This window comes from Pongo abelii, chromosome 5 (genome assembly GCF_028885655.2).
Source record: "Pongo abelii isolate AG06213 chromosome 5, NHGRI_mPonAbe1-v2.0_pri, whole genome shotgun sequence".
Taxonomy (NCBI): Eukaryota; Metazoa; Chordata; class Mammalia; order Primates; family Hominidae; genus Pongo; species Pongo abelii.
The window spans coordinates 53,512,367-53,539,992 of record NC_071990.2 but is presented as its reverse complement, the minus strand read 5'-3'; the positions used below and the strand labels follow the sequence as shown (position 1 = coordinate 53,539,992).

The following is a 27,626-nucleotide window of genomic DNA, read 5'->3' as shown; positions in this document are numbered from 1 at the left end:
GCTGAGGTGGAAGGACTGCTTGAGCCCAGGAGTTTGAGACAAGCCTGGGCAACATGGCAAGACACCGTCTCTACAAAAAATACAAAAATTACCAGGGCATGGTGGTACACGCCAGTAGCCCCAGCTACTCAGGAGGCTGAGGTGAGAGGATCGCTCGAGTCTGGGAGATGGAGGTTGCAGTGAGCCGAGATTGCACCACTGCTCTCCAACCCAGGAGACAGAGACCCTGTCTCAAAAAAAAAAACAACAACAACAAACCATATATATATATATTCCATAAGATGATATCACTTCTTTTATACAGCTAGCATGTTATTAAATGTGTTCTATGCAAATATGACTTCTGTGTATTTTATATGTACTAGGAAAGCTTCGTAGTCAAAGACTTTTAATAGTAAATGCTTTTGTAAAGAAACCCCTTCTATTTTATCTGTCTATAAATCCAATTTTTATATATTGGATCAGCTTCAGTGGAATAAAGCTAGACTGGAATTACTGTGTGTGACTTGGAGCCTAATAAAGGTTTCAATCAGATGACTTTAATTTTATCCTTTTATTCTCAATAAGTGTTTGCTAAATTAAACTAAATCCTACCTTCCAGCGAAAATGGCATGTTGCTTCAGTTCATTCTGTTAACTAATAGACTTATTAGCAAATAAAACTTTCTCAACACTTACTGTAAAGAAATGTGGCAATCAGGGAAATGGCCTTCAAGGTTAGCTAGATAATAATAAAAACCATTTATTTTTACTGGTTCCAAAGATGGTAAGTTTTACAATTGCAAATTTTAGTCATATGTTATTTCAGGGCGGGGAGGGGCGGTAATGTTTATATTAACACACATCTTTAACACAGCTACCAGATACACTTGCACTATATTACAGAACATAAATTAGCCTTGCCTCCTATCTTATCTCTGGCAAGCAGACTCAAAGCAGAGGTGCCTTTCAGACTTGAACCAGTTAGTATATGGTAAAATGCTGGGCACACTGTAAAGCACACATCTGTGAAGAAATAAATGAGATCAAGAACTCAGATGAATTTCTAGAAAAATTGAAAATTTAAGGATTAATGTATTGTCAAATACATTATTTTTTAGTTTCTTTAAGTTGGGAGCTTTTCCTACTAAGAACACCATTAGCAGGAAAATATGTAATGAAAGACTGAGCGTACAGATCCCACTGAGAAGTGTATTTCTCTCTCAAGAGTCTGTTTTATTATTGTAAACTCTAAGTACAGGTAATGGGAGGGGACCTGAGTTCTGTGGGGTATCCTTTGTAATTTAGTTTTCTAACTCTTGCCTAGCAGTCATTCTAAACTGATTTCAAGAGCTTTCCCTGCTCTGTCCAGTTGGCTTGCATTTGCTGCTTGCCCTATCTGGAATGCCTTTTTCCTCACTTAGCTATTTCTACTCATCCTTTAAGATTCAGCTCAGGGTTCATCTTAGTCAGAAGCATTTTTCAACATTTTTGTGTTCCCGTAACACTTGTGCTTACTTTTATCACAACATTTGTACTGAGGTTGGCTGTTTCATTTACTAGATTTAAGGCATCCAGGACAGGAACACATCTCAGTTACCTTTGTAACCATAAGGTCAAACGCATTGCTTGATTTGTAGTAAAGTCCTGTCTAGGCCTCAACTGTCATATCTATGGGACATCTATAAAGAGATATGGTGATCTACTGAGGTCCCTTTTCATGGACATTCTGTGATTAAAAGTTTATCATAAATCACCTTGCAGGTTTGCTTATATTGAAGATCTAGTATTGTACCAGAGTCTCACACTATTCCAGGCTGATAATAGGTACTCAAAAATATTGGCTGAATCGACAAATAAAATACCATGTGGATAACGTGTATCTGAAGGATGAGGAAAGGAAATGGGAGAAGTGTAATATAGACAGCATCTTTCTTCTCCCCTGTGTTATAGTGGAGCTCTAAACCATTCTTTGATTTTGACAGTATGATCACAAAAACAAACTATTATATCTGGGATCGGCTGAGTTGACATTTGGTCAATTCAACTACTACTTGAAATAAGTAGGGCCTCAGTTGCCACCTGGAGGTTTTCCTTTTATTTTTCATAATCGAGTTTGACCTAAATATCACCTTCACTTGAATAGCTCATGTGTATGAGTAGCCCATGTCTTCATCATGTTACTCCCGTTTCACAGGTGGGATTAATAAATTATAAAGGCTAAGTACTTAATCCCGGTCAGAGAACTACTTCTGAAAGTTTAGGGGCAGGGGCAATTGCCTTTTCTATCCTCCAGATTAATTTAATAAAAATAAATTCAGCCATTCATTTATGCAATAAATAGTTGAGTCTACTATAAATTAATTCGTTTGGATTATTGCATCCCTGATTCTTTAAGCCCCAGCCAGAGATCCGTTTCTCAGATGAACAATTTATTCTAAACCAAAGAAAGGCATAGGGCAGAGACTACGTATTCCAATATGGAACAGTCTCATGGAGTCTGCGCTGTCAAACTCTGCAACTTAGCTCAGTCTCTCCATTTGGACCGCACCGACGCCGCGGAGACGAACCCTCCAAACCCACTCCGCCAGGACAGCCTGCCAACATCCTACCCATGGAATGACGCCTCGCAGGGCAGATGCGTTCTACACCCAGGGCTCTTCAAGGTGCCGGCAGGGCCTGTCGGTGGGCCTGGCTTTTCGGCAGAAGGGCAATCAACAAGTGTCTCCTCTTGCCAGAGCTCCCTCCCGAATTCAGGCGCTGTGACAGCTTACCTCAATCTATGCTCAATGCTTCTGATAAAATCCCTCGAGAGGACCGAGACTGGTTCAATATACTCAGTGAGCCGAGAAGAGACATTTTCCCCGGCTGTCCTGCAAACCCTCCTCCTCACATCGAGCTCGGCGGGGGTTGAGGAGGCTCAGCAGGAAGGTATCCTGGGAAGAAGCCAGGGTTGGCACCCCCGCCCCCCGACGCACTCCTTCTCAGGCCAGGGCCCTCTAACGGGTGGCAGCCGTGAAGCTCCCACTCCTCCCAGAGTCCCCGCCGACCCCCAGCCCTAGGCCCGGCCCCTCCTGCACACCACGCTCCCGCCCCGCGGCGTCCACCCTCGAGCCCCTTGGCCAGGTTACCATGCTGGCGGGGCGGCCTGCTGCGCTCGAGGGGCTCTCCGTGTCCCCTCTGCACCGCCCCCCGGAGGAGGGGTGCTGGGTGTCCCGGGTGTCTACTCCTGCCTGTCTCTGCAGCGGAGCTTAGCAGAGTTCTCGGTCGGAGAAGCGCACCAGGCAGCGGCAATAACTGCGGGCCCGGCGTACGGCAGCCATCTTCGCGGGGCAGGGGGCCAGATCGGGGCGCGCTGGGGTGGCGGCGGCTGCCGGGGACTCGGGGAGTGGAGGGACGCCCGTTGCCAGCCGAGGCGGGGGATTGTGCGAGCACCGGAGCGTCAGCCCTACTGGAGACCCCGGACGCCGCCGCGGAGCTGCCCCCTCAGCTGCGGAAACCTGCGCCGACGCGCCGAGCATGCGCAGTACCGGTGCTGCCCGTGTGCGCGGCCCGGCCACCCAGCCCCGCGGGCTGCCTAGTGGAGGGCTAAGGGTCGCGGACCTACTGTGTGCGCGCGCCTGACGCGGGGGTGAAGCTGCCAGGGTGCCGTACCTCAAGCCCAACCCGCGTGTTGGGCTGAGTGAACACTTAAGCGAACTTGAACAAGCATTACCTCAAAAATGTTTACAACCCAAATTTAGGGGTGGGCCCTTAAAGCAAGCTGCCCTGAGAAGCATCGAACTGGATGCTTGGGACAGTCGCTACAAAGTCCTCGGAGCCTCTGGCTAGAGTCCCGCGCCAGGAATGCGGGAAAACAGTGAAATTTCTCAACAATCACAGTTGTTATAACGACTAAAGTTTTTGAGAGCACAGACAGAATAGAGGTTGAGGAAAAGAAGCGTTTTTGTGCCCAGCAGGAGGAAAGAGCCAACGTAAGGCATGTCTCACTACAGATCCCATAACGCAGTGAGAAAAGGGCTTGCGATTCCATGGCCCTGAAACCCAAGTGCCGTGGAGACGGCGCCCGCGAGGCACTCTGGGATTTGTAGTCGGCAGCTCAGGTTTGAGCACCGGAACTTACGCTTGGTCCTCGGCCCCACCTCTTAAAGCCCAAACTACCTGATTTCTTCTCAGGTGAATGTACTTGTTCATAAGGCGATAATTTGCTTTTACACAATTTAAATCTTTTTAACTACGGGTTTGCCTGTTCTGTGAAAACTGATAGGCTACATAGCCTATAACCTTAATTTAGCAAACATTTACTGAGTTTTTAGTTTCTACTGGTGCCAGGAAGTTAGGCTTCCAAACATTCAACGAGTTTACAGAGTTTAAATTTCTAATCCATTCTATTCTGGAGAGATTAAAAATGCAGTACATCGGCTGGGCGCGGTGGCCCACGCCTGTAATCCCAACACTTTGGGAGGCCGAGGCGGGTGGCTCACGAGGTCAAGAGTTCGAGACCAGCCTCACCAACATGGTGAACCCCCGTCTCTACTAAAAATACAAAAATTAGCCGGGCTTGGTGGCGCGCTCCTGTAATCCCAGTTACTCAGGAGGCTGAGGCAGGAGAATCGCTTGAAACCGGGAGGCGGAGGTTGCAGTGTTCGCGCCACTGCACTACAGCGTGGGTGACAGAGTGAGACTCCGTCTCAAAAAAAAAAAAAATTGTAGTACATCTTTGGCACAGAAACGGAGATGAAAGTGCTGGGGGAGGGGAGAGAGAGAGAGAGTGAAGGGGAGAGAGAACGAGCTACAATAAGGAAGTCCAAATGCCATGTTTTATTTTGTTTGAGACAGTCTCGCTGTAGCCCAGGCTGGATTGCAGTGGCGCCATCACGGCTAACTGTAACCTCCGCCTCCCGGGTTCAAGGAATTCTCCTGCCTCAGCCTCCTGAGTAACTGGGATTAGAGCGAGCGCCACGAAGCCCAGCTAATTCTTGTATTTTTAGTACAGACGGGGTTTCACCATGTTGGTGAGGCTGGTCTCGAATTCCTGACCTCGTGATCCGCCCGCCTCGGCCTCCCAAAGTGCTGGGATTACAGGCGTGAGCCACTGCGCCCGGCCTGCCATGTTTTAATATTGGGATCCACCCTTCGGATGCGTGTGTTTTTATTTGCACCCTAAGTCAGCTACCTATAAAAGATGCCTTCGTGTTTAAAAGAGGCCAAAAATTTAAGTTTTTTGTTTTAAAGGAGACTCTAGGGCTTAAATTTCCTCCCAATGAACTCCTTAAAATTGAATTTTGAAATTTAAATTGGGGGGAAAGGTTAAATCTAAGATTTATAATAGAATAAAATGATAAATGTGACTCTTTTACATACTGAGAATGAAGTATTGAAATAGTTTTGGAACAAATCTGTTTCATTTAAAATGTTGAGTGCTAGTTTAAAATAGCCTGGTCAATTACACAGATGGTTTCTTTTATTCTAGCAAGTAATTAAAGTTTAATAAAATTTGTAAAGATAAATTGAGCATTAAAATACTATTATGCTTCATAGCTACTAATTTTCTATTTTCAGTCAGTTCCACAGTATCCACTAGACCTCATTACAAGGTTATATTCTCATATTATATTTACAGGATTATAATTTCCTGAGGCCAGAACTACTGATCTTGGCTACTTACTAGCCTAGCAGACTCTTGCTAAAAGGTAGACCAAGACAGTACCTCTGTTTGCCAGGTAGACCTGCTTGGACAATTTGACTAAAACTGATCATTTTACTTTAGAAATTGCTTTTCATGGGAGTAGTATATGACTTGTTAGATTCCTTGTCGTGTCTCTATCTTTTCACTGATAATGATTTTCAGTTTTCATTTGCCATATGGGCTGGCTGTTAAATAGGTAAACACAAAGGTAGATATCAATGTTATACATATGTCAAGTGGCCAGATGACCTTTTTCCATTTGGGAGAGGAAATCTAAAGAAGCTTGACTGTCTTATATCTTGCATGTTTCTTCCACAAGATCAAGAGGAGAGAGGGATTCAGACCTTGGTATAGATTTTTTCAGTAAAAAGCAATCTTCAGTCTGTAGAATTCAAAAATAAAAATAGAAAAAACTGATATGATCAGCTGGGAATTGTAAACTCAGAGAACAGTCCACAAAGTGTTAAAGGGTTACTGCTTTATTAATTAAATTTGTGTTGCTTATGGCAGTGTGACCCAGCATCATTAGCACGAGAAACTCTGAGAGTGCAGCCCAGGAATTTGTTTTAACAAGTCCTCCAGGTGGTTCTGATGCTTCCCGCTGATGTTTAAGAACTGTTGGCTTAGAACAATTATGTAAATTTAAAATCAGGGACCTGGAAGCAACTTCTTTATTCAAACTGCTCTAGCCTCATAAGGATGATTTTAGGTAATGTCTACAATATCACTTATGACATAAATGAATGTGTTATAAAATTACATGTTAGTGTTAGATTCCCTATAACTAGTTACAGAGGACGATTGTTGTGTAGAGGATATCTGACTAGAGTCAGTTTCCCACCTGGCTAAGAGTCCAGTCTTTATGACTACTTGCTAACAACATAAAAACTCTTAAGAGTTCAAAGGAATGCTAACAGGCAATCAGTTGCGTTTTCATTTTATTTTTCTGTAAAGGTAACATGAAATTTGCTGTTTAACCACTTTGAATACAATTCAGTGGCATTGATTACTTTCACAATGTCGTGCCACCTCAGCTACGCTTTTTCAAATCAGAAAAATGTTTTCACAACGATTATCTTTAATTTAATGTGCTCAGAACGTCCATCGACAGCCTCCATTTCTAAGTCTTGATGGTTGATCGAGCCGATCTGCAACGAGGCGTTCGTTCGGAGTCGGAGATCGCCTTGTGTTCAGCGGGCGTTAGGGGGTCCCTGGGCGCTGGGCTGCCCTCGGCCCGGAGCTGCGCCTCGCGGCTCGGCCGCGCGAGCCGGGGAGAACAGGACGCAGTGCAGGGACGCGCCGGGCCAGCGAGGGGAGCTGCAGGGTAACTTTTCCCAGGGAAAGCGGCCGGTCGTCCCCAGTAGAAGCCACCCAGCCTTTTGTTTGTTTTCCTGCCGGAGGCTGGAAAACGGCCGGGTTCCTGCTGCACTACCATGCGCCGTGCGGCCCGTGCGACTCGCCGGACCTCGCGGGCGTCCCTGCACGGAGCCCTCGGCAGGTCCTAGCAGGGATTGTCCCCATTTCCAGCTCCGGAGCGGGCGGCTGCGCCCCGCTCGTCGAGGAGCTGCGCTCACCTCAGGGGCGGGCCCCCGCCTGCGTTCGCGGCGCCAGTAAGTGGGGCTCCGGGATTTAGGGGCTTCTGCCGGGCGACCTGTCACTGTAGTAGCTGCTGGGCTGGGGCGGCGGGGAGACCCCTGGCCGTGGCCCCGCGACGGATCGGAGGCGCAGGAAGAGGCTAATGGGTTATAGTTTCTTTCCGCGATCATGTGGATCTCTCCTTCCTGGTATGAAAACTCGGAGCCTGGAGGATTTTGATGGGTGTTTATCTTTTAGTCTTAAGGAGAGGGAAGACCCTAGCCAATTTGAAGCCTCGTTGCGGGGCACGTTGATGACTTGCTCTTGGAATTTCCCTGACTAGGCCCTTGGCTGTCCCACAAGGGGTCTGAGCAAAAATCCTCGAGTACTTATTTGCAACCATTTTTTACTGGATTTCTTTCTGTTCTGATTTCTTTCTTACTAATCTGAGTAGCTGTTATGAGAAGGATATTGAAGGATTTTCCAGAACAACTGATTCTTTTGTAATGTTAACCTTTTAAAGTTTGACTTTGACCCTAACATTAAGGACTTATATGTAATGTAGCTAATGCATCATTCTGCAGAGAAGAGTATTCCTTTCCACTTACAACTAAATAAGACCTGCTTTTGCTGAAGCTGTGCTAGGCTGAGGGAATTCCACACTGAATTTTACAAGCGGGATGGATTTCTCTAAGGTATTGGCGCTTGTGGGTTTTGTTTTTTTTTTGTTTTGTTTTTTTTTTTTTGGGCCGGGAGAACTCTTTGTAGTAACAGAAGTTTGATAGTTACAGTTTTCATTTCTCACATTTCCCAGTGAGTGGGGTTTCAGGGTGTGCTTCAATAGTGAATGGCACCATTGCCGAATATAAAGTTTAAATGAGCTTTAAATTTCTATAGTCAACATATAAATTATTAAGAATTTGTGTCTCAATCATATGCTGAACTGTGCTGGGAGTTAATATATGCATAAATATGCACATTTAAAATAGTTTCTGAACAATGCGCTACAATTTGGTAAAGACTCTTTAAGGCTTTCCTATCTACTTGAGGACCAGGACTTGTAAAACACTAGGAAGTAGACGTAGAAAGGAAAGCAGTACTGGGATCCTTTATTTAAAATGACATCCGGTACCATTCCCCATTCTCTAAGTGACCCTGCCCACTTTTTATTTCTCCCTTTCTGCTTTGCCTTCTCCCCTTCTCCAAAGTCAAAACTGGTGGCCAGGCAGCAGGGAGGCTGCCACATTTCCTCATGAAACCAATCTAGGTTCAGATGGTAGAGGTGTGTGCTGGAGGGTTGATGGAGCCTGTCTAATTAGGTAGACCCCTGCTGTCCTTGCCAAGGGAACTCAGCATTTAATTACAAAGAAAAGGTCTTTTCACTGAAGTTTCTTCTCCACAGACTAAGTGTAAATGAACTACTAGGATATCAAATAAGCCATTTAGCAGTTTTATTTATTGACTGTTCAACATCATCAGAGCCCTTTTTATACTTTATTGTTTGTTATTCTCATTGCTTTTTGAGGTTCCTAGTACAGCGGAAATTATGTTAATCTTGAAACATTGGAATTATCTTTAACCATCTTTTCCTTCATTTCCTTCATCCTCTGTATCAATGAGTCATCAAGACCTTTGAAATATGTTTTATATGGATCCCTCCTTCTATATTCTAATCTAGTCCTCACTCTTCCTCTCCTGCAGTACTGCAACAGCCTCCCAAGCCTGACTCTTAGTAAGCTCTCATTAAATGTTTGCTGAATGAATGAATGAGAAGCATCCCTCTGGTCTTTTCAGTGTTCTATTGCCTGTCTAATCTTTAAAATGATCACCTCATCATATCTATTCTGGACGTGCAACCTTCAGTTTCTCTCCATTATGTACTATCTCAAGTCTAAAATAATATGCCTGACTTCTCAAGGCCTATCATAATCAGCCTTGCCCTTCCTGTCTAAAATCCTCTTTTCATTTCAGCATGCATCTCTGCACTCTAAGCAGTCTGGTCTTCTTGCTGTCTTGCTAATGGTGCCAGGCTTCTTCCCACTGCAGTGTCACTGCTCATAGTGCTTTCCCTAGAAACCACCTCCCTTCTCTTCACTCTCCTGTGCGACTCCTACCTGTCCTCAGAGGAGCCTAAGTCTACTTCTCTTATAATATTTCCTCTTTCTATTTCTCAAGATACTTGCTTGTTAGCCCTTCATTATACTGGCTGTATTGATCTCCAGTTGGTTTAGGTTAGTTTAAGCCTCTTTAGGGCCGGAGCCATATTTTATGCATGGTAATGTGGTATTGTGGGCTTTGAAGTACAGCAGAATTGGGGCAAGGGCCTGACTCCACTTATTAGTTGTGTGGCCTTCTGTAATTCTCCTACTATTAATCTCATGTGCAAAATAGGGAAAATGCTCCCCCCCAGTTTCACCCCCAAGTTGTGGTGTGAAGATGGTCTATAGTGCCTACCCATAACTGGCGTATACATGATAAAGGTCTGCTTATCCCTTGACAGTAACTTAACAGAGTCCAATTCCTGAACACTCAGCCTGGAGGCCTAGAGAACCAGGGTAACCATGCAGTGAATCCTTAGTAAGTATTATCCTGCCCTTACTTAAAATGGCTTGAGCTTAGGTTATTCCTGGCTGCAGCTCTGCTTCTGGGATCTGTTGCTGTTTTTCCGTCTGAACCTTGCCAGGAACACTACTGCTTAAAATTTTTTTTTTTTAATACTGCTCCTCTTGTAGCAGTCTCCTCCGTTTCATTTTGTAGGATCTTGCAGAGTTGGAGTGGTACCTAACCATTCTATTGATGCCTGCCCTTATAAAATGCATTTTTCTGCTTGTGGGATCGATGTGAGTGTGTGTATTTGCCTGGTGGTTCCTTGGGAGAATTCTTGGTATAATGACCTCTCTGTGTATGTTGATCTGAAAGCCTGTGAATAGTGTCTCATTTAACTGTTGTCTTTCACCTGTGGTCTTTGATGACTGTGGCTTTCTGAGAAGGGCCTATGTTTAGAGTATTAGAAATCTCCTATCTGTGAATCTCAGTGTTTATGGTTGATGTGGCTGACAGGGAGAATGTGCAAACAGAGGTGTGTGCCGGATGACTTATACACATGTTTTGGGATTATAGTGTAATTGTGTCTTAGTTTGTGGTTGTGCTTACCTTTGAAATACAGTTTTAACTTCCTTATAAAAGCACATGTGTTCTAGAAAACTACCTAGTAAAAAGAATTTGGTGAAACAAATCATTTTCTGGGGCAAATTGCATTAAAATGCTAAGGAAATGTTGTGGCAGGAAGAAAATCAGAGATGCCTTTGATTGCAGCCAAAGAAGTAAAAGCAGCAGCTCAGGTCTACCTCAAGGTGGTAACCAAGGTTGATGTGGGCATCCTCATTCAATCTGTCTGCTCCTAGTTAACTGCTGTCCAATATTAGGAAAAACTACTACTCAACAGGTTTTAGGGAAACACTCAACCCAAACAGAAGGCTTCTATTCCTGATTTTCTTCCAAGGAAACTGAACTATCCTTGCACAGTAAGTACCTGACTCCCTGTGCTTTGAAAGTTGAAGTCTTCCTGGGTAGGAAGAGTGTCTTGTCGTGGGACTTACCTGAGCAGGCTGAAATCAAATCCAACATATGTTGACCTGTGAAGTCATGTTTGAGTTTGAGGATAGCACATCTTCAAACATCTGCTCCCCCCTTTTTTTAAAGTGTATGGGCTCAGGATTAGCAAAATATTCATATGCTTTTTACTAAGGGGCATGTGGGGAACATTTGATACATCTTTAGTTGGCTATAAAACATGTATTATATTCACACATTTAAAAAATATGCTACTCTGAAGATAACAAGTATTCTGTTCTTAGTTGGATCTCATCTGTAGAGTGAGAATGTCAAGTAATCATTAAGATCCTTTACAGAAAAAAAAAATTCTAACTCTATTGTCTGAAGTTTCTTCAACTTAGACTTTGAACATAGGTCCTAATGAATTTAGCATTCAAATCTATGTTAATTAGCATTCAGTTATATTTTATCTTTAAATAAGCTCATCATGGCTGCTATAAAAGATAATGCCTCCAAAACAAAAGATAAAGTATTATAAGTGTGATGTCCAACTATATTTGACAATATCATGAAAGTAACTATCTGCATGAACTTGTAGTTCCTAGCAGATGATTGTCATCCTAACTCACTTTTCTTGAAATGAAAGGGCCACAATAGTGCCTTGCTTTTCATTTGGTGCTTTTCCCACCATATCAAGAACCCTTAGTAGCCACTTGATAAATGTATGACGATGGCCCAGAGCTTATGAGAACCACACGTTTTTTTAGGAGAGATCAGTGTGAGTTATTTTTTACCTTTCTATAGGTGAAGCATGACCTGTGATAAAGTATTGATAACATGTGACTGCCCTTGTGACTACCATAAAAGATAATGCCTGAGAACTGGAAAGGAAAGTACTATTGTATAATGCCCAAATACATATTTGGCAATATCATGAAAGTTACTATCTGCATGAACTTGTGGTTCCCAAAAGATAGTTATTAATGGTTTTGCCCTCTTGGACATTGCCTTTGCTTTGAAAGAGAATTTACTAGAGAATGATTTAACTAAGACAAAGGGGAGTGAGAAAAATGTAAGATATACATGCCTTCATGTGACTTAGCTGTTGAAAAGCAAGTTTTTTCCTAAATTAGTATAAAAGTTTTTAGAAGGAGTCATAATTTTGGTACCCTAGTCCCAGTACAGTTGTCCAGTTTGCAAAGAAGTGTGGCGCGACGGGATGACAGTGAGGGTGGACGTGGTACTATAGGAAAATCACCTATGGTCAGGATTGCCTTTTAAAGCTCCATAAATTGTTCATTCATTAGTTAATTCATTCAACATGTCTTTATTGTGAGTCCATATTTGTGCCAACTATGCCAGTTCTCTGGGAACTGAGTACTGGGAATACAGTTGTGAACATAACAACGTTTCTGCCCTCACAGAGCTTATATTCTAAGGTTAAACACAGCTTGTATGTAGCCCTGTAACCTAGGGGTAAATGAGGGCTCTATGGAGAGTACTAAAGTGCTTCTGCTTATTTGGGGGATTTCCTCATTTTCAGGGCTTGACAAACTATGGCTTGTGTGCCAGTCCTTCCTGCTGCCTGTTTTTGTAAATAAATTTGTACTGGAACATAGCCATGCCCATGTATTTACATATTGTCTTTGACTGCTTTCATGCTACAATGGCAGAGTGGAGTTGTGACGGAGATGGAGAGCCTGCAAAGCCTATCCTGTTTACTGACCCTTCACAGAAAAAATGTGCTGATCCCTGCCCTATTTTATTTTTACATTAAGCCTTTACTTCCTTTACTTTAATTCATTTTGATTTTTTGTATACATGCTAGCAAAGCATCTTACACTGAGATCAGCTCCTTAGTCAAATGTGTTGTAATAGTATATAGATACTGATAACATGTGGCTGTCCTTATAACTACCATAAAAGATAATGCGTTAGAACCAGAAAGGTAAAGTATTATTGTGTAATGTCCAGCTACTTATTTGCCAATATCATGAAAGTTATTATCTACATGAACTTGTGATATGCTCTTAGTCACTCCCCTATCTTCACTATCCCTTATCTTGCCCACCCCTGAAACACAGGCAAACAGGACTATTGCCACCGTCGGCAGTTTTCATTAAGCTGGGGACTCTCGTTCTAGCTCATCTACAGTTTCACACATGGCGGGGTAAAGGTTTGTATTTCTGGCTGTTTTTATATTTTTTATTTTTTTTAACATTTCACCTTTACTTCAGTTCTTTACAGTCCACCAAAGCCAACTATGTGTCCTAGTTTAAAAATCATCTGCAAGTGATTGAAGAACTTTTTTAAGGTTCAAGGCGTGAGCACCTTTGATATTGTAAGAGAAGCGACAGGGAGTTGTGGAAGCGTCTCATGGGATTAAGGACCTAGTGCAGGAAGAGTTCTTTTTTCAGAAGCTGGGATTGAAAGAGGAGAGGGATGGTAAAGGTATGAAGCAGTTTCTGGGGCACAGAAGAGGGCACATCATGTAACGGATTATCTTCTCTTGTTAACATCCAGTTGATGCAATAGCTGAATACATCTTTAATTCATTCCTCTGTCAAGGTAAAGACAAAGCAAGATCCATGTAAAGAAGGTCCTTTTGGCTTTGTAACTGCTATTCCTTATGCAGAAAAAAAGCAGTAGTCCAAGATGCAAAATGCTTAAAAGATTTGCTTGCTAAAATGTACAGAGGCAGAAGAATTAGGGCCAGGAGAAAAATATAAACCCAGATATACTATTTCTAGTACCTTTTTAAAAGAAATTAACAGTATTCACTGACTTGTAAAGTTAGGACACATTCAAACCTAGAATACGAAGTGTAATTATAAACCTGTAAAGGTAAAATGGAACTCAGAAGTACCATGAGAAGGGTCATCTAATGATTTTGCATATAATCCACTTTCCCTAGGAGGATAAATGAAAGTAATAGAATATTTTCAATGTAAGATAATGCAAAGGGAGACAACCTCCTTCTAAGGAACTGAATGGTGTCAGTGGGCCTGGTAAACCACAACTCCCAGAGAACCCCAAGTTTGCTGTAATTTTTTGTCTGCTGTCTTAGAAAATGTGTAATGATGGCATAATTCATTGATTAAGGTTTCAAAATAAAGAGTGAACTACAATTTTCCCTGCCCCTCGCCTCCGTTTTTAGGCTGTGAATGAGCAAGGCACCTGATGCGAGCTGCCGGCCATGAGCAGATGTTCTTTGCCTCCACCGAGGATTGACGCTGAGGGGAGGGAATTGGGGCAAATCACAGGAAGCTTTTCCCCAATGTCACCTAGCCAGGAACATCATAACATTGACTTCAAAGGTTTGCTGGAACTCTTTGAAAGAGAGATAAAGCTGTCTTTCTTTTTTAGTTGAGTACAGCCTTACCCAAAGGCCAAAGGCCTGATCTGACCGCATGGAGGGGGACTTTCTGTGATTCTCTGAGACTCAGTCGTGCTGGCATTGTTGTAGGAGGGCCCGGGCAGCCTGCCTGCCCCAGCTATTCTGTGGTATTCACTGTTCTTCCACTTCAGAACTTCAGAACTTTTAGTTGGGCCCAACAGTTTATCTTTATTTTGCGTGTGACAAAATAGAAGCACTGAGAATTTTGAGGTACTTAGCCAAGGTGGTACAGAAAATAAATAGCAAAGACTAAAAACTCACATTTGGGCCCTTCAAACAATCTTTGAGGTCTTGCTACTGCAAGTGGAGTGAGAATACAAAGATGAAGCAATCTTGGAGAGTGTCGAGGCTGAAGCAGAGGGTACACCTGCAGGTCACTGCCACGGGGAAGGGGCTGGCTGTGAGGTGAGGACAAGGCACTATGGCATCAAGGGAGAGGGCCATTCTCGGGTCTATATGTGTAGGTTGGGGCAGGAGGCTTGGAAGAGGTGATGTATGAGCTCGAAAGAGAAGGAATTGATGTTTAATGTTTACTGGGGCCTGGCTGAGGCACTGGGGCGCTTGTGCATCTCTTGAAAGAAAGGTGTGTAGCATACAGGGTCCTTCGGTGGCACTGTCTTCTCCGCTAACCTTTGTTCATGTGATGCAAAAAGCAGAAACATTTATCCATTTTTTTTTTCTTAGACAAATGCTAGCTCGATTCCTGATACAGAGACACAGAATCACACAGCTTTAGAGGAAGAAACCACCTTAGAGCAAGTCCAATGCCCTAATTCCACCGAAAGTAAACTCAAGGACCAAGAGACGCCCCGAGGCACAGCAGATCAGTGCTGAGTGGAAACTGGAACCAGTCCCTCACTTTGCCTCCACTGTGGGCATGTTGGTGCTGCCGACGGCTCCAGTGGATTCGCTGATGTTTGATTGCAGAATGATGCCAACTAGAACATAGCCGTATCATTCATTTCCATATTTGGGCTTTGAGATACAAAGTACTATTTCTGTTCCTCTCATTTTCAGATCCTCCAAAGATTTCATGATCTTTTGAAAGCTTTCCCTTAAGTTTGGTACAGTCAGCCTGGGTTCCTGTCTCAGTTCTGCCACATTAGTCGTATAATCTAGACATGTAATTTGTGTCTCAGTTTCCTTCTCTGTAAAATAGGGATAATTGTAATAGTACCTGCCTGGTAGAATTATGAGGGTTAAATGTACTAATATATGCATAAGCACTTATAATAGTACCATGCACATGCTAAGTACTAAAATTATCATGTTTTGGGCATATTTGATATATGAGGGTGCTAAGTGTAGATTCGTTGTAGTGAATGATTTATCCAAGTTAATTCTTGGAGTCAAAGCAGAATTTAGAAATGCTGCAAGTTAGAAATACATGCTAATTCTCAAGGTAATGGACAGGCTGCTACATTCCATTCACTTCTCAGGCATTGTTAACTGTCTGTACCAGAAGCTGAATTTAAATGCTGTCAGGGCAGAGGAGGAAAATAAAAGACTCAAGGAAGCTGGGTGTGTGCTTGTCAAACAGTAAGAAATTGCTCTTCTCTTCTAAAAAAGAACAATTTTTCTTCTCTTCCAATTTTTCTTTAAGTATGAGGTTTTTTTTTTTTTCAGGCTTTTACTTTGTCACTTTTGTTATAGGCATAGGAACAGAGAAATATTTTTCATCCAGTAAAACAAGTGGCTATGAAGGCACACAAAAAAAGGACAGCTAAGAAAAAAAAATGGCAAGTGGCAACAGGGAAAAAATGGGGACTGTGGTGAGCTGCAGAGCACACACCCAGCCTGAAGAAGTATGGACATTTCTTCCACTTCTTATTACCATGAAGGGCTAAGGGCCCCAGGTCGTTAGCCCTTCAGTGTTTCCAGAGAAGCTCCAAATAGGGATTTATATAGGAAATACCCAATTTTTTTTTTTTTTTTTTTTGAGACAGAATCTCACTCTGTCCCAGGCTGGAGTACAGTGGTGCGATCTCTGCTCACTGCAACCTCTGCCTCCCGGGTTCAAGCAATTCTCCTGCTTCAGCCTTCTGAGTAACTGGGATTACAGGCATACACCACCACACCCGGTTAATTTTTGTATTTTTAGTAAAGACAGGGTTTCACCATGTTGGCCAGGCTGATCTCAAACTCCTGACCTCGTGATCTGCCGCCCTTGGCCTCCCAAAGTGTTGGGATTACAGGTGTGAGCCACTGTGCCCGGCCGAAATTCCCTATTTTTAAATCTGGGATTCAGCCCCCAGAGTGCCAGTGTGCCATCTCTGGTCTACACAGCATGGAATCTCCATATGCTAATGTCATATACTCAGAGATTTCAGGCTAGAATTGTCAAGTCTTGTTCACTGTGCAAAGTTAAAGAGAAGTATGCTTGGATAAAGAAAATGTACATATACACCATGGAATACTTCGCCGCTATAAAAAGGTATGAGATCATGTCCTTTGCAGGGACATGGATGAGGCTGGAAGCCATCATCCTCAGCAAACTAACACAGGAACAGAAAACCAAACACTGCATGTTCTCATTCATAAGCAGGAGTTGAACAATGAGAATACATGGACACAGGGAGGGGAACAACACACACCACGGCCTGTTGTGGGGTAGGTGGGGCGAGGGGAGGGAACTTACAGGACGGGTCAATAGGTGCAGCAAACCTCCATGGCATACATTATTACCTATGTAACAAACCTGCACATTCTGCACATGAATTCCGGAACTTAAAGTAAAATAAAAGAGATAAGTACATTCTATATTTTAAAACAGAATGTCCTTGTTCGCTGGGTAAGTAAGCACAGATTTCTGATTTCATTTCTAAAACACCCGACTTTGAATGAATGAACACTGCTGCTGTGTAATTTAGATGATTGTATAAGTCTTTGGGATGTTTTGCTAGGGAGTGATAGGCTAAATAATAGCCTGCAAAGATACCAGGTTCTAATCCTTGGAACCTGTGAGTGTTACTTTATATGACACAACGGACTTTGCAGATGTGATTGAATCAAAGAATCGGAAATGGAGAGATTATCCTGCAGTATCTTGGTAGGCCTTAAATGAAAACACAAGTCCTTATAAGCGAGAGACAGAGGAAGATTTAAAAACAGAAGACAAGAAAATGTGATCATAGAGGCAGAGATTGGGGTGATGTGGTCACAAGCCAAGGAGTGCTTGCAACCACCAGAAGGTGGAAGAGACAAAGAATGGATTCCCTCTAGAGCCCCTGGAGGAAGTGCCAGCACCTTTACTTCAACTCAGGAATACTGGTTTTGGACTTCTGACCTCCAGAAACCTGAGAGAATAAATTTCTGCTATTTTCGGCCACCAACTTTGTGAAAATTTGTTGGAGCAGCTGTGGGAAATTAATATAACTGACAAGGAAAACTTTGTATAGTTTAAAAAAATTTTTTTGTTATTTATACCTCAATCAGAATATGGATAAGTGACATATCCTTAATAAGAAAAATTAGCTGTAGTTTAGAAATTGGTGGCCCAGAGCCTTCCTTGAGATTCCTAGCCAGTGATCCACAAAGTGACTCCTTCCTTGTGCACTGGTAGCACTCTCATTTCCACTCCATGTAGGAACTTAATCCAGTGTCCATGTCTCCTGGTCATTTGTGTATTTCCCACCTCTCCAGCTGCGTGAGAAGTCCCCAGAGGCCAGATCTGCCACCCACAGCTCTGTGGATCTTATATCTCAGTACTGAACGTAGGGCCTTGTACTTAATTTTTCACTTGAGTGATGCTTTGTTGACACTTTAGTGTCTTAAGCATATTTCAGATATTGCTGTATATCAAAAATGCATATTTATATGCTTTTTTAAATTAAAAAAAAATTTTTTTGAGACAGGGTCTCGCTCTGTTGCCCAGGCTGGAGTGCAGTGGTGTGACCTAGGCTTACTGCAACCTCCGCCTCCCAGACTCCAGCAATCCTCCCACCTCAGCCCCATAAGTAGCTAGGACTAACTACAGGAATGCACCACTACACCCAGCTAATTTTTGTATTTTGTAGAGATGGGGTTTTGCCATGTTGCCCAGGCTGGTCTTGAACTCCTGGACTTAAGCAATATGCTCCCCTGGGCCTCCCAAAGTGCTAGGATTACAGGTGTGAGTGACCACGCCCAGCCTATATAATTTTATAAAATAAATATGTCACATATTTACATATATACTTATATATAATGTATTTATAATATATGAATATTATATTTATATGTATGTGAAATATGTGTGTGTATATACACACACACACACAAATGCGAGTAAACCTCACAACCATAGAAAAGACAATAGTTGGCTTTTTTTTAAACAAATTGTAAAGAACCCAACAGTAGAAACGATCTTCTACTTGTGGAGTGAGGTCTCAATGGAGTGACTTATGGGTGAAATATTGTGCTGCCAGTGTGTGGTCTCTGGTCTACACAGTGTGAAATCTTTGTATGCTAATGTCATATACTCAGAGATTTCAGGCTGGAATTGTGATGTCTTGTCAAGTATCAAATTTTTTATATTTGCCTGCTTCTTTCTTTGAAGCACTGACTCTGTAGATGTAGATGTCTCCCAGTAAGTATCAAAGAGGGATGTATTAACATTAATACACTAAAAATAGTCATTAGAGTGCTGAAACCTTTTTTCCTGTTAGAACTCCAATTGAGGCTGGGCACAGTGGCTCCCACCTGTAACCCCAACACTTTGGGAGGCTGAGCTGGGCAGAGTGCTTGAACTCAGGAGTTCAAGACCAACCTGGGCAACATAGCAAGACCCCGTCTCTACAAAAAATACAAAAATTAACCAGGCCTGGCGGTGCATGCCTATAGTCCCAGCCAATCAGGAGGCTGAGATGGGAGGATTGTCTGAGCCCATGAGGCTGCAGTGAGCCATGATCACACAACTGCACTCCAGCTGGGAGACAGAGCAAGATCCTGTCTCACAAAAAGAAAAAAGAACTCAGCTTGAGAGTTCTGTGTTTGCCTTGGTTGCCTTTGACTGAAGCTCCGTGGTTATCTGTAGTAAGTGTCACTATGGATGGCATGCAGAGTGGTCCCCATGTTGGGCCCCACTTGTCATGCAAAGTGGAATCCTTTCATGTTTCCCACCTGCCATGTTACAGGCACATGACTGGATTGCACAAGGTCACACAGCTTCAGCTAGCTAGTTGTCCAAGCAACCTGGAGTGATACTGAGGGCCGTTTTTGGACATTCTTTTACCACAATAGGTTTGTATCTTATTTGCATCTTATTTTCTTTCAAAATGGAAGCAGATAATGGAAAGCAAATGAACATTAGGCTAATAGTTACTTCTAATTTGTCTCCAGCTGTACACCTCTTTCAGTCTTCAAAACTATGCTAACCATAAAGGTCTGTCTGTCACCTCCTGTAGAGAATTTTGTATTTTGTCATCTAAGTTAGTATAGTCCACTGTATCAGGAATGCCTTCAGCTGTACTGGATAGATTAACAGTGACTTCTCCAACAGAGACCTTCAATTAGGTTGTATAACAATAAGCCCAAAGGCATATATTTTCAGGGTTCAAGCAGCAGCTCACTGATGTCATCAAGGACTCAACCTCTTTCTATGAATACATGCTCTGCAGCTGGGATTCTCATCTTTAGAGCTGATGTCTCATAGTTGTCTCTGCCTCAGCCCTAAATATCACAGCTTTACACAGCCATGTTCAATGCAGCTTCTTTGTCAACTGTCTTTATTAGGGAGTAGATTCCTTCTCAGAAGCTCTTCTCCTTCCTCACCAGCTCACTTCCCTTTCATTCTCATAAGTAGGAGCCATGGCACCACTCCTAAACAGATTTTAGTAAGGAAGTAGAATTCCTTTGCTTGGCTTAGATCTATCATAGTTCATGCCCTGGGGTGGCTGCTGTGCCTGAGTATGTCGAATCCTGAGTAAAATCAGGGTTCTGTAAACTAAGCAAGAAGAGGAGCATTGCTATGGAGTAGAGCAGCGAAGGTGCCTACCATGGCTCCCTTCTTTTTTTCTAGTGCATTGTCCATCGCCCTATTTTCTCAGAGCAACAGTAAGTTTTTGTTCTTTACTTTCAGATTATGATGTGAGTCGTCATATTTGGGCCACCACAAAAAGGATGAATAGCTGAACAATACCATTGTCAAATGTATTTAACCGCATCCTGCTAGGATATGCTCAGATTGGACTATGAGCTGACTGGTGCTTCTTGTCTAATGCTAGTTTGGCTAATACCATTCACTTTTTTTCAGTATGAGAAATAATTCACTAATGTGAATAACAGAAAGCTCAAAGAGTGGTCATGGTTCTGTTCTCTGGAACCATACCTAGTGTAACTAACCCTTCTCTCTGATGTCCCTTTGTACACTTGGAACAATTATCATGGCTTTCCAAGTCTCCTTTGCTTCCAGCATCCGGTGTTGCTTCATCTACCCTTCTTGTACTTTCATTTAGATGCCTCACTATGTTCTTTAATATTTCTCTTGAAGTTTGGCCTCTGGAGCAGTAAACCAAGGATGTGATGGGACTATTGCATTCCTTGTTCTGAACACAGGCTGCCTTATTGAACAACTCCAGTGGGCACCTTTCACGTTGTGTTCTATGTGAATGGAGTACCCTGGAGTTACACAGTGTATCAGCCTTGTCTGAATGCTGTGTTCCCAATAAGAATTCCAATAATACTCTATCTTTGGGGAAAAATAAAACAACCTTAGAGCTATTTGCTTATTGAGCATCTCCAGTGAGAGGTTTGGTACATACCTCAAATTCAGCCCCCGAGAAAACAGAACACACATCTCTGTACATTGTCCAAATAACACAAAAACACACATTCCCTATCTCAAACCCATAGTCTCCTGTTGTATCTAAGACTCACCCAGTCCAGTGCCTTTGTTTGGGCTTTCATCATATTTCACCTGGGCTATTGGAGTAACCTCCTAATTAGTCTCTGCCTCTGATCTCTGTATTCTAACATCTGTGTAGTCTCCAGAGGGATTTTATTCATGCTGTTTCTCTGCTTTAAAAACTCTGAGGAACTCTCTTCTGTAGGATAAAAATCAAACTCCTGCGTGAGGCCAGGTGTACTCACGCCTGTAATCCTAGCACTTTGGGAAGCCAAAGTGGGAGGATTGCTTGAGCCCAAAAGTTCAAGACCAACCTGGGCAAAAAAAAAAAGAGACCTCATCTCTAAAAAAAAAAAAAAAAAAAAAATGCCTGGTAGTGTACACTAAGTACTCCCAGCTACTTGGGAGGCTGAAGTGGGAGGATTACTTGGGCCTAGGAGGTTGAGGCTGCAGTGAGCTGTGATTTTCACCACTGCACTCCAGCCTGGGTGACAGAGTGAGACCCTATCTCAAAAAAATAACAAAACAAAAGCAAAAACAAAAAACTCCTGCATGACACACATACTTGTTCATAATTGGGCCTACCCTAACTTTCTAGCTATTTCCTGCAATTTGCCCTATCGCCCTCCATTGAATTGGTTTTACGCCCTAGCCTTGTACCCAGCCCTGGTTGCACATTAGACCTGGAAAACTTTCAGAACTCTCAAAGCTCAGCCCCCATCCTGACCTGCTTCTTGGGGCTGGGGCTAGGCATGAGTAAATGTTAAAGGTTCTCTAGGTGATTCTGTGTTCAACCAGGGTGAGAAACACTAGGCTGTGCCTGCCCTCTTGTGAACACACCAAGCTTTTGTATTCGCCAGCATTTTTACAGTTTCCTCTACTTATAATTTCTTTCTCTCCTTTTCTGTGTAAGAAAACCTTTTTCATTTTTTAATATCTCAATACTACCTCTTCTCTGAAGGATTGTCAGATCTCTCTCCTCCCAAGAGTTGGTTGCTGTCTACTGCATTCTCATAGCAGTTTCTACATTTTTTGTGTATCTGTCAGTTGTGAGTGATTTAAAGGAGAGACCCTAGCCTTATCCACAATGTGCCCAAGAGCCTTGCATAATGCTTAGCATCTTATTAAAGTTTAAATAAAATTATACCATGTGCCATCAATGCTTGAAGAGACACTAGTCTGATCCATTGTATAGTTGTTAGGTAATTACCTGAAGTAGCATTAGAAATTAGAAAGTAACTGCCATGGTATGGTGAGAGTCATATCTTGCCAGAGTAATTAGATTTTGTTCCTTGATAATAAGACTATAACAAGGAGGAATTGTTGGGGTGACTGTGCATTGAATGAATGACCCACTCTATCTGGATTTCAATGAAGCTCTTAATTCTTTCACAGATAGCTTTCTCAGTGATAATCTAGGAACCATGGTTCCAATTGTACAATTTAAGTGGATGAGGAAGGGACATTAATTATCCAAAAAAGGCTTTATTATTAATAACTGATATAAATCAGTAGTATAATACCATTGCAAAAAGCATGAGGGAAGCCCACATGCTACTGTAATATAGGTTACTATTAAGTTTTGGTCACCATAGTTCATCAAGGAGATGGAGAAATGTGTGAGGATTCAGAGATGAATGCCAAAGGTAATTAAAGGAATGGAAAATGCTTCCTCTGAGAAAAGGTCGTGTAATTAAGGCAGGAGAAGGCTGAGAGACACACGCTTGATTACTCATTTCATGTGCATAGACATTTTTATGACATAGCTTCTTTATATCCACAGAAAACTAGGCAAAAGAAATTTGCTTAAATTAGAATATGCAAGTTTTGGTTGGACATGAAGAAAAATATTCTAACTGGATTACAAAATGCAGATCTGATCATGTTAGTCCCTAGTTACAAAACTTTAGTTGACTTCCCATTGTCTATAGGGCAAAGCCTTCTTTAAAAAATAAAAATTAAAAAAAAGACATTGTTTATTAGTTGGCTGATTTTTTTTGACAAATCAAGCTTCCAGTGACTTTTTTTTTTTTTAGGAAGATGACATACAACAATGGTTTGGGAGTCTTAATTTGTTGGAAAGTGAAATAATGAATGATGGAGGATTCATACACAGATGGGTCTCAACTTAGAGTGGGGTTACATCCCTATAAACCCATTTTAAGTTAAAAAATCATTGTCAAAAATGCATTTAATACACCTAACCTACTGAGCATCATTGTAAGCCTAGCCTATCTTAAACATGTTCAGAACACTTACATTGACCTATAGTTGGGCAAATTATCTAACATAAAGCCCATTTTATAATAAAGTGTTGAATATCTCATGTATATAATGAATACTGCACTGAAAGTGAAAAACAGAATAGTGTGGGCGCTCGAAATACGATTTGTACTAAATGCATGCAGCTTTGATGCCATCGTAAAGTCAAAATATCGTAAGTCAAACCATCATAAATTGAGGACTGTGTGTATGCTATATGAAAAAAATAGTTGAAGATAAATATTAAGAAGAAAAAGGGGAAAACAAATGCAGAAACAGAATTGCTTGTGCTGTGGTCCAAATGTACTTTTTGGGTTAAGGCACAGCCTGAATCCAATTTATTCCATAATACAGTAATCATGAAGTGGAGGAACCATGGTATATGATAGTGTTCTGTCTTCTCAACAAGTTGTATTAAATAAGTCTGCATTTGTATGTTTTGATCTAAGATAAAACATTTAAGATGCCTGTATCTTTAAAAAATTTCCCTTCTACCATTTTAGGGATAATTGAAATTTTTAATCTATAATAATTTTAAATTTACATCAATTGCAAGAATACCAAAAGAATACCCATAGATCCTATCTTAATCTGCCTGGGCTACCATACATAACATAATAACATAGACTGGGTGTCTTAACAGAAATTTATTTTTTCACAGTTCTGGAGGCTGGAGAGTCCAAGATCAAATGGTTTGGTTTCTGGTGAGGGCTGTCTTCCTGGCTTTTAGATGGCTGCCTTTTTCCTGTGTCCTCATGTGCTAAGGGGTGTGGGGGAGAGGTACAAGACACTAGCCCTATTGTATCAGACCCCTACCCTTACGACCTCTGTAGCCTAATTACCTTTCCATAGGTCTGTCTCCAAATACAATCACATTGGAGGTTAGGGCTTTAACGTGAATTTGGAGAAGGGATATCATTCAGTCCATAACATACACCCTTTACCCAGATTTACTTGTTGTTAACGTTTTACCCCATTTGTTCTCCCCGCAATGCACACAAAATTTTTGTTCTACCCACTTGAGAATAAATTGCATACATCATGGTCCTTTACCTGTAAACCCTTCAGAGTGTATTTCCCAAGAATGAAACTATGTTCTTACTGAATCACAGGACAGTAACTACAACTACAATAACTTTAACACAGATAAATATTTTTATCTAATCTACTGTCCATGGTTTCAGGATGAAACTGCTCCACCTCAGATCATCAGGCATTAGTCTCCTAAGGAGCATGCAACCTAGATCCCTCCCATGGGCAGTTCACAGTATGATTCGTGCTTCTGTGAGAATCTAATGCCGCCGCTGCTGATCTGACAGGAGGTGGAGCTCAGGCAGTAATGCTCACTCACCCACTGCTCTCCTCCTAACAGGACTCCAGCTCCTAACAGGCCACAGACTGGTTCACAGCCCTGGGTTTGGGGACCCCTGCTTTATTGCATTTTCTTCCCCAGTACAGAATCCAGTCAAAACCTGTATTTTAAAAAATGGCATCTGGGTTCCTCCATAAACAAAACTCTGCCAACTCTTTCCACAAGCTCCCCCTTTCCCACCCCCTAATTTCAAGCCCTGTCTCTTAGTTTCTGCTTCTTGGAGTGCTAGAACCCCATTTGCCCTACGAAACACCTACTTTTCTCTTTTTTAAGACAATCTTTTATGAAGATTTTTCCTGCCCTCCCTAAGCCCAGATGGAATTAACCCAGCTGGAAACCAAGAGGGCTTTCTCCTTAATTCCCCTCCACATCCTGTGCCCTAAGCGTACTTGAAATATCTTCGTTTGTATTCATGAGTGGTACATATCTGCTTACCCCCTCCCATCCACACCCCATCCCCTGCCAGGAGACTCTAAGCTCTTTAAAAGAAGGGACCATATTTTATTGATCTCTATATCTTCAAAGCTTAAAGATAGGATCTGTCACACAGAAGGTGCTTTATAAATATTTATTAGTCATCAATGGAATACATCACCCTAAAGAGCTACTGAAGGAGGTTGTAGGGAGTCTGATCCTGAAGAGTTTCAAGAAGGAAAATGCCCCTCCAACCAGAGGCCTTACAGTGGTTCTAGAGGAAAAGGAATGAGCTGAGGGTGGGTAGAGCGGGGGCTTGATCTCTAAAAGCTTGTTTGGTTCTGTGATAAAGTGTGGTGAAATCAGGCAGGAGTTTTATATGTCTTAAGATTTTTCAAGCTCACACACGGCTTTTAGGAGAACATAGTCTGGATTTATTTATCTATTTTATTTTTTAATTTTTTATTTTTTTTGAGACCAAGTCTCACTCTGTTACCCACGCTGGCGTGCAGTGGCGTGATCTCGGCTCACTGCAGCCTGTGCCTCCCGGGTTCAAGCGATTCTCCTGCCCCAGCCTCCCGAGTAGTTGGGACTATAGGCACATGCCACCACACCCAGCTAATTGTTGTGTTCTTAGTAGAGACGGGGTTTCACCATATTGCCCAGGCTGGTCTCAAATTCCTGACCTTAGGTGATCCACTTGCCTCAGCCTCCCAAAGTGCTGGGATTACAGTCATGAGCCACTGCGCCTGGCCTATTTTTAAATTTTTAATCTTGAACTAATTTTAGACTTACAGAAAACTTGCAAAAATAGTATAGAGTTCCTAGAAACCCTTCACCCCACTTTCCCTAATATTAATATCTTACATAACCTTAGAACAATGATCAAAACCAGGAAATTAGCATTGGCACAATACTACTAACAACAGATCTTACTTAGATTTTACCAACTTTTTCACTAGTGTCCTTTTCTATTCCAGGGTCCTGTCAAGGATCCCACATTGCATTTAGTTGGCATGTCTGCTTAATTGTCTCCAATCTGTGACAGTTCCTTAGTCTGTCCTTGTCTTTTGTGATCTGGACACTTTGTAGGAGTACTAGTCACTTTACATTATTACTACAATTTCTTTATTATAGGCAGACTGAATTATATAAATAAAAAATCAATGACATTATTTTTAAGACACAAACTGAATGACTTTAAAAGGAGCATACCCTGCACATAGGACTTGAATTCCTAGTTCTTTGTTTAGCTTCTGAATGTCTAGTAGTGATAATAATACCATTGATGCTTAGCCACACGTAGTTCATGGAGCACACTTAAATTCTCTATCAGGAGAACTTTAGCATTTCTTAGGTTTTGTATGTTTACATTGTTAATTGTAGCTCAAGTATATAGAACACAGTATATTTAGTGGAAATTTTCATAGCTCGGCAATTTTCATCGACCACAGTTATCTCTCAGTGTTTGCCCAGAATGGTTAGTCAGCAGAAAAGCATTGAATTGGAGCTGATTCATTTCTGAGTCAGTGACAAATTTACTTTCCAAGCATAATATCTCTAGTTGTATAAGAAATTAGAAAAGAGCGTTATTTAGACCAAGGGTTAGTGAACTGTGTAAAGGGCAACATAGTCAATACACTAAGTCCTCATTTAACTTATCAACAGGTTCTTTGGAAACTGTGACTTTATGCCAAACAACATATAACAAAACCAATTTTGCCACAGGCTAATTGATATAAACAAGAGTTCAGTTCCTACAGCATATTTCTGGTCACAAAAACATGACCAAACTTCTAAATAAAGACTAAAACATTTTGAATATTAAATGTTGGAATAAATGTGAGCTATAAATACATTTAAGAAAGATTTTAAAAAAAAAGGTAAGGTAATTATTTACCTACTTATTCCAGTTTACGGTCATGGGTGGTCAGAGCCTATCCCAGCAGCTTAGGGCCCAGAGTGGGAACCAACCCTAGACAGGCACCAATTGCAGGGCACATTCACACACCCCCTCTACACTCACTCAAGCCTGGGACAGTATAGACATGCCAGTTCACCTAGTGTGCACCTCTTTGGGCTGTGGAAGGAAACTGGAGCACCTGGAGAAAACCCACACAGACACAGGGAGAATGTGCAAACTCCACATGGACAGCAGCCCCAGCTGAGAATCAAGTTTTTTTCCCTCATCAACATTATAACAAAACAACATTATTCCAAAACCTGCTGTACTTTGGGCTTTGCAGGCTATACAGCGTCACACAACTATTCAGCTCTGCTGTTGTAGTCATGAATGGTTTGCAAGTATGTGGGTATGACTGTGTTCCATTAAAACACAGATTTAGACTTACAAAAATATGTATACTCAAAATGTATATTAACATTTATCCTTGTCTGTCATTTTTCTCTGCAGGCAGAAGACTGATTTTTGAAAATATGTATTTGGGAGATAGTCACGTCCTATTGAATACCTTGTGCTGGTGCTGCCATCGAAAAATCTGGTTACACTCTGGGGAGGACTGCTACCACTGCAGAACTGAACCACTTCGGCCGTGAGATGA

General features: G+C 42.0%; 3 protein-coding genes across 4 annotated transcripts in view; 1 reads left to right on the top strand and 2 right to left on the bottom strand.

Moving 5' to 3' along the window:
- FBXO9 (F-box protein 9) overlaps positions 1-3,248 on the bottom strand; it is a 42,312-nt gene extending 39,064 nt beyond the window's left edge. For both annotated transcript variants that reach the window (XM_054557647.2, XM_054557648.2), the window contains exon 1: positions 3,110-3,248. In XM_054557647.2, coding sequence (XP_054413622.1) covers positions 3,110-3,112 — 3 coding nt within the window. In that variant the 5' untranslated portion in view covers positions 3,113-3,248. The remainder of the gene's footprint in view (positions 1-3,109) is intronic.
- LOC129059959 (uncharacterized) lies at positions 3,230-3,514 on the bottom strand. Its single transcript, XM_055078597.1, has one exon. It carries the CDS (start codon positions 3,497-3,499, stop codon positions 3,230-3,232), a length of 270 nt encoding a protein of 89 aa, XP_054934572.1. The 5' UTR covers positions 3,500-3,514.
- A 3,769-nt stretch (positions 3,515-7,283) lies between these two features.
- Positions 7,284-27,621, top strand: LOC129059958 (uncharacterized). The gene is made up of 2 exons (XM_055078594.1): positions 7,284-7,451; positions 27,479-27,621. Exons 1-2 carry the CDS (start codon positions 7,406-7,408, stop codon positions 27,619-27,621), a joined length of 189 nt encoding a protein of 62 aa, XP_054934569.1. The 5' UTR covers positions 7,284-7,405.
- Positions 27,622-27,626: the final 5 nt, after the last annotated feature.

Bases quoted from the DNA above. Each gene is read 5' to 3' on its own strand.
- LOC129059959 (XM_055078597.1), bottom strand. From the start codon at position 3,499: ATGCTCGGCGCGTCGGCGCAGGTTTCCGCAGCTGAGGGGGCAGCTCCG.
- LOC129059958 (XM_055078594.1), top strand. From the start codon at position 7,406: ATGGGTTATAGTTTCTTTCCGCGATCATGTGGATCTCTCCTTCCTG. The intron at 7,452-27,478 runs GTATGAAAACTC...TTTTCTCTGCAG, and splicing joins ATGTGGATCTCTCCTTCCTG to GCAGAAGACTGATTTTTGAA.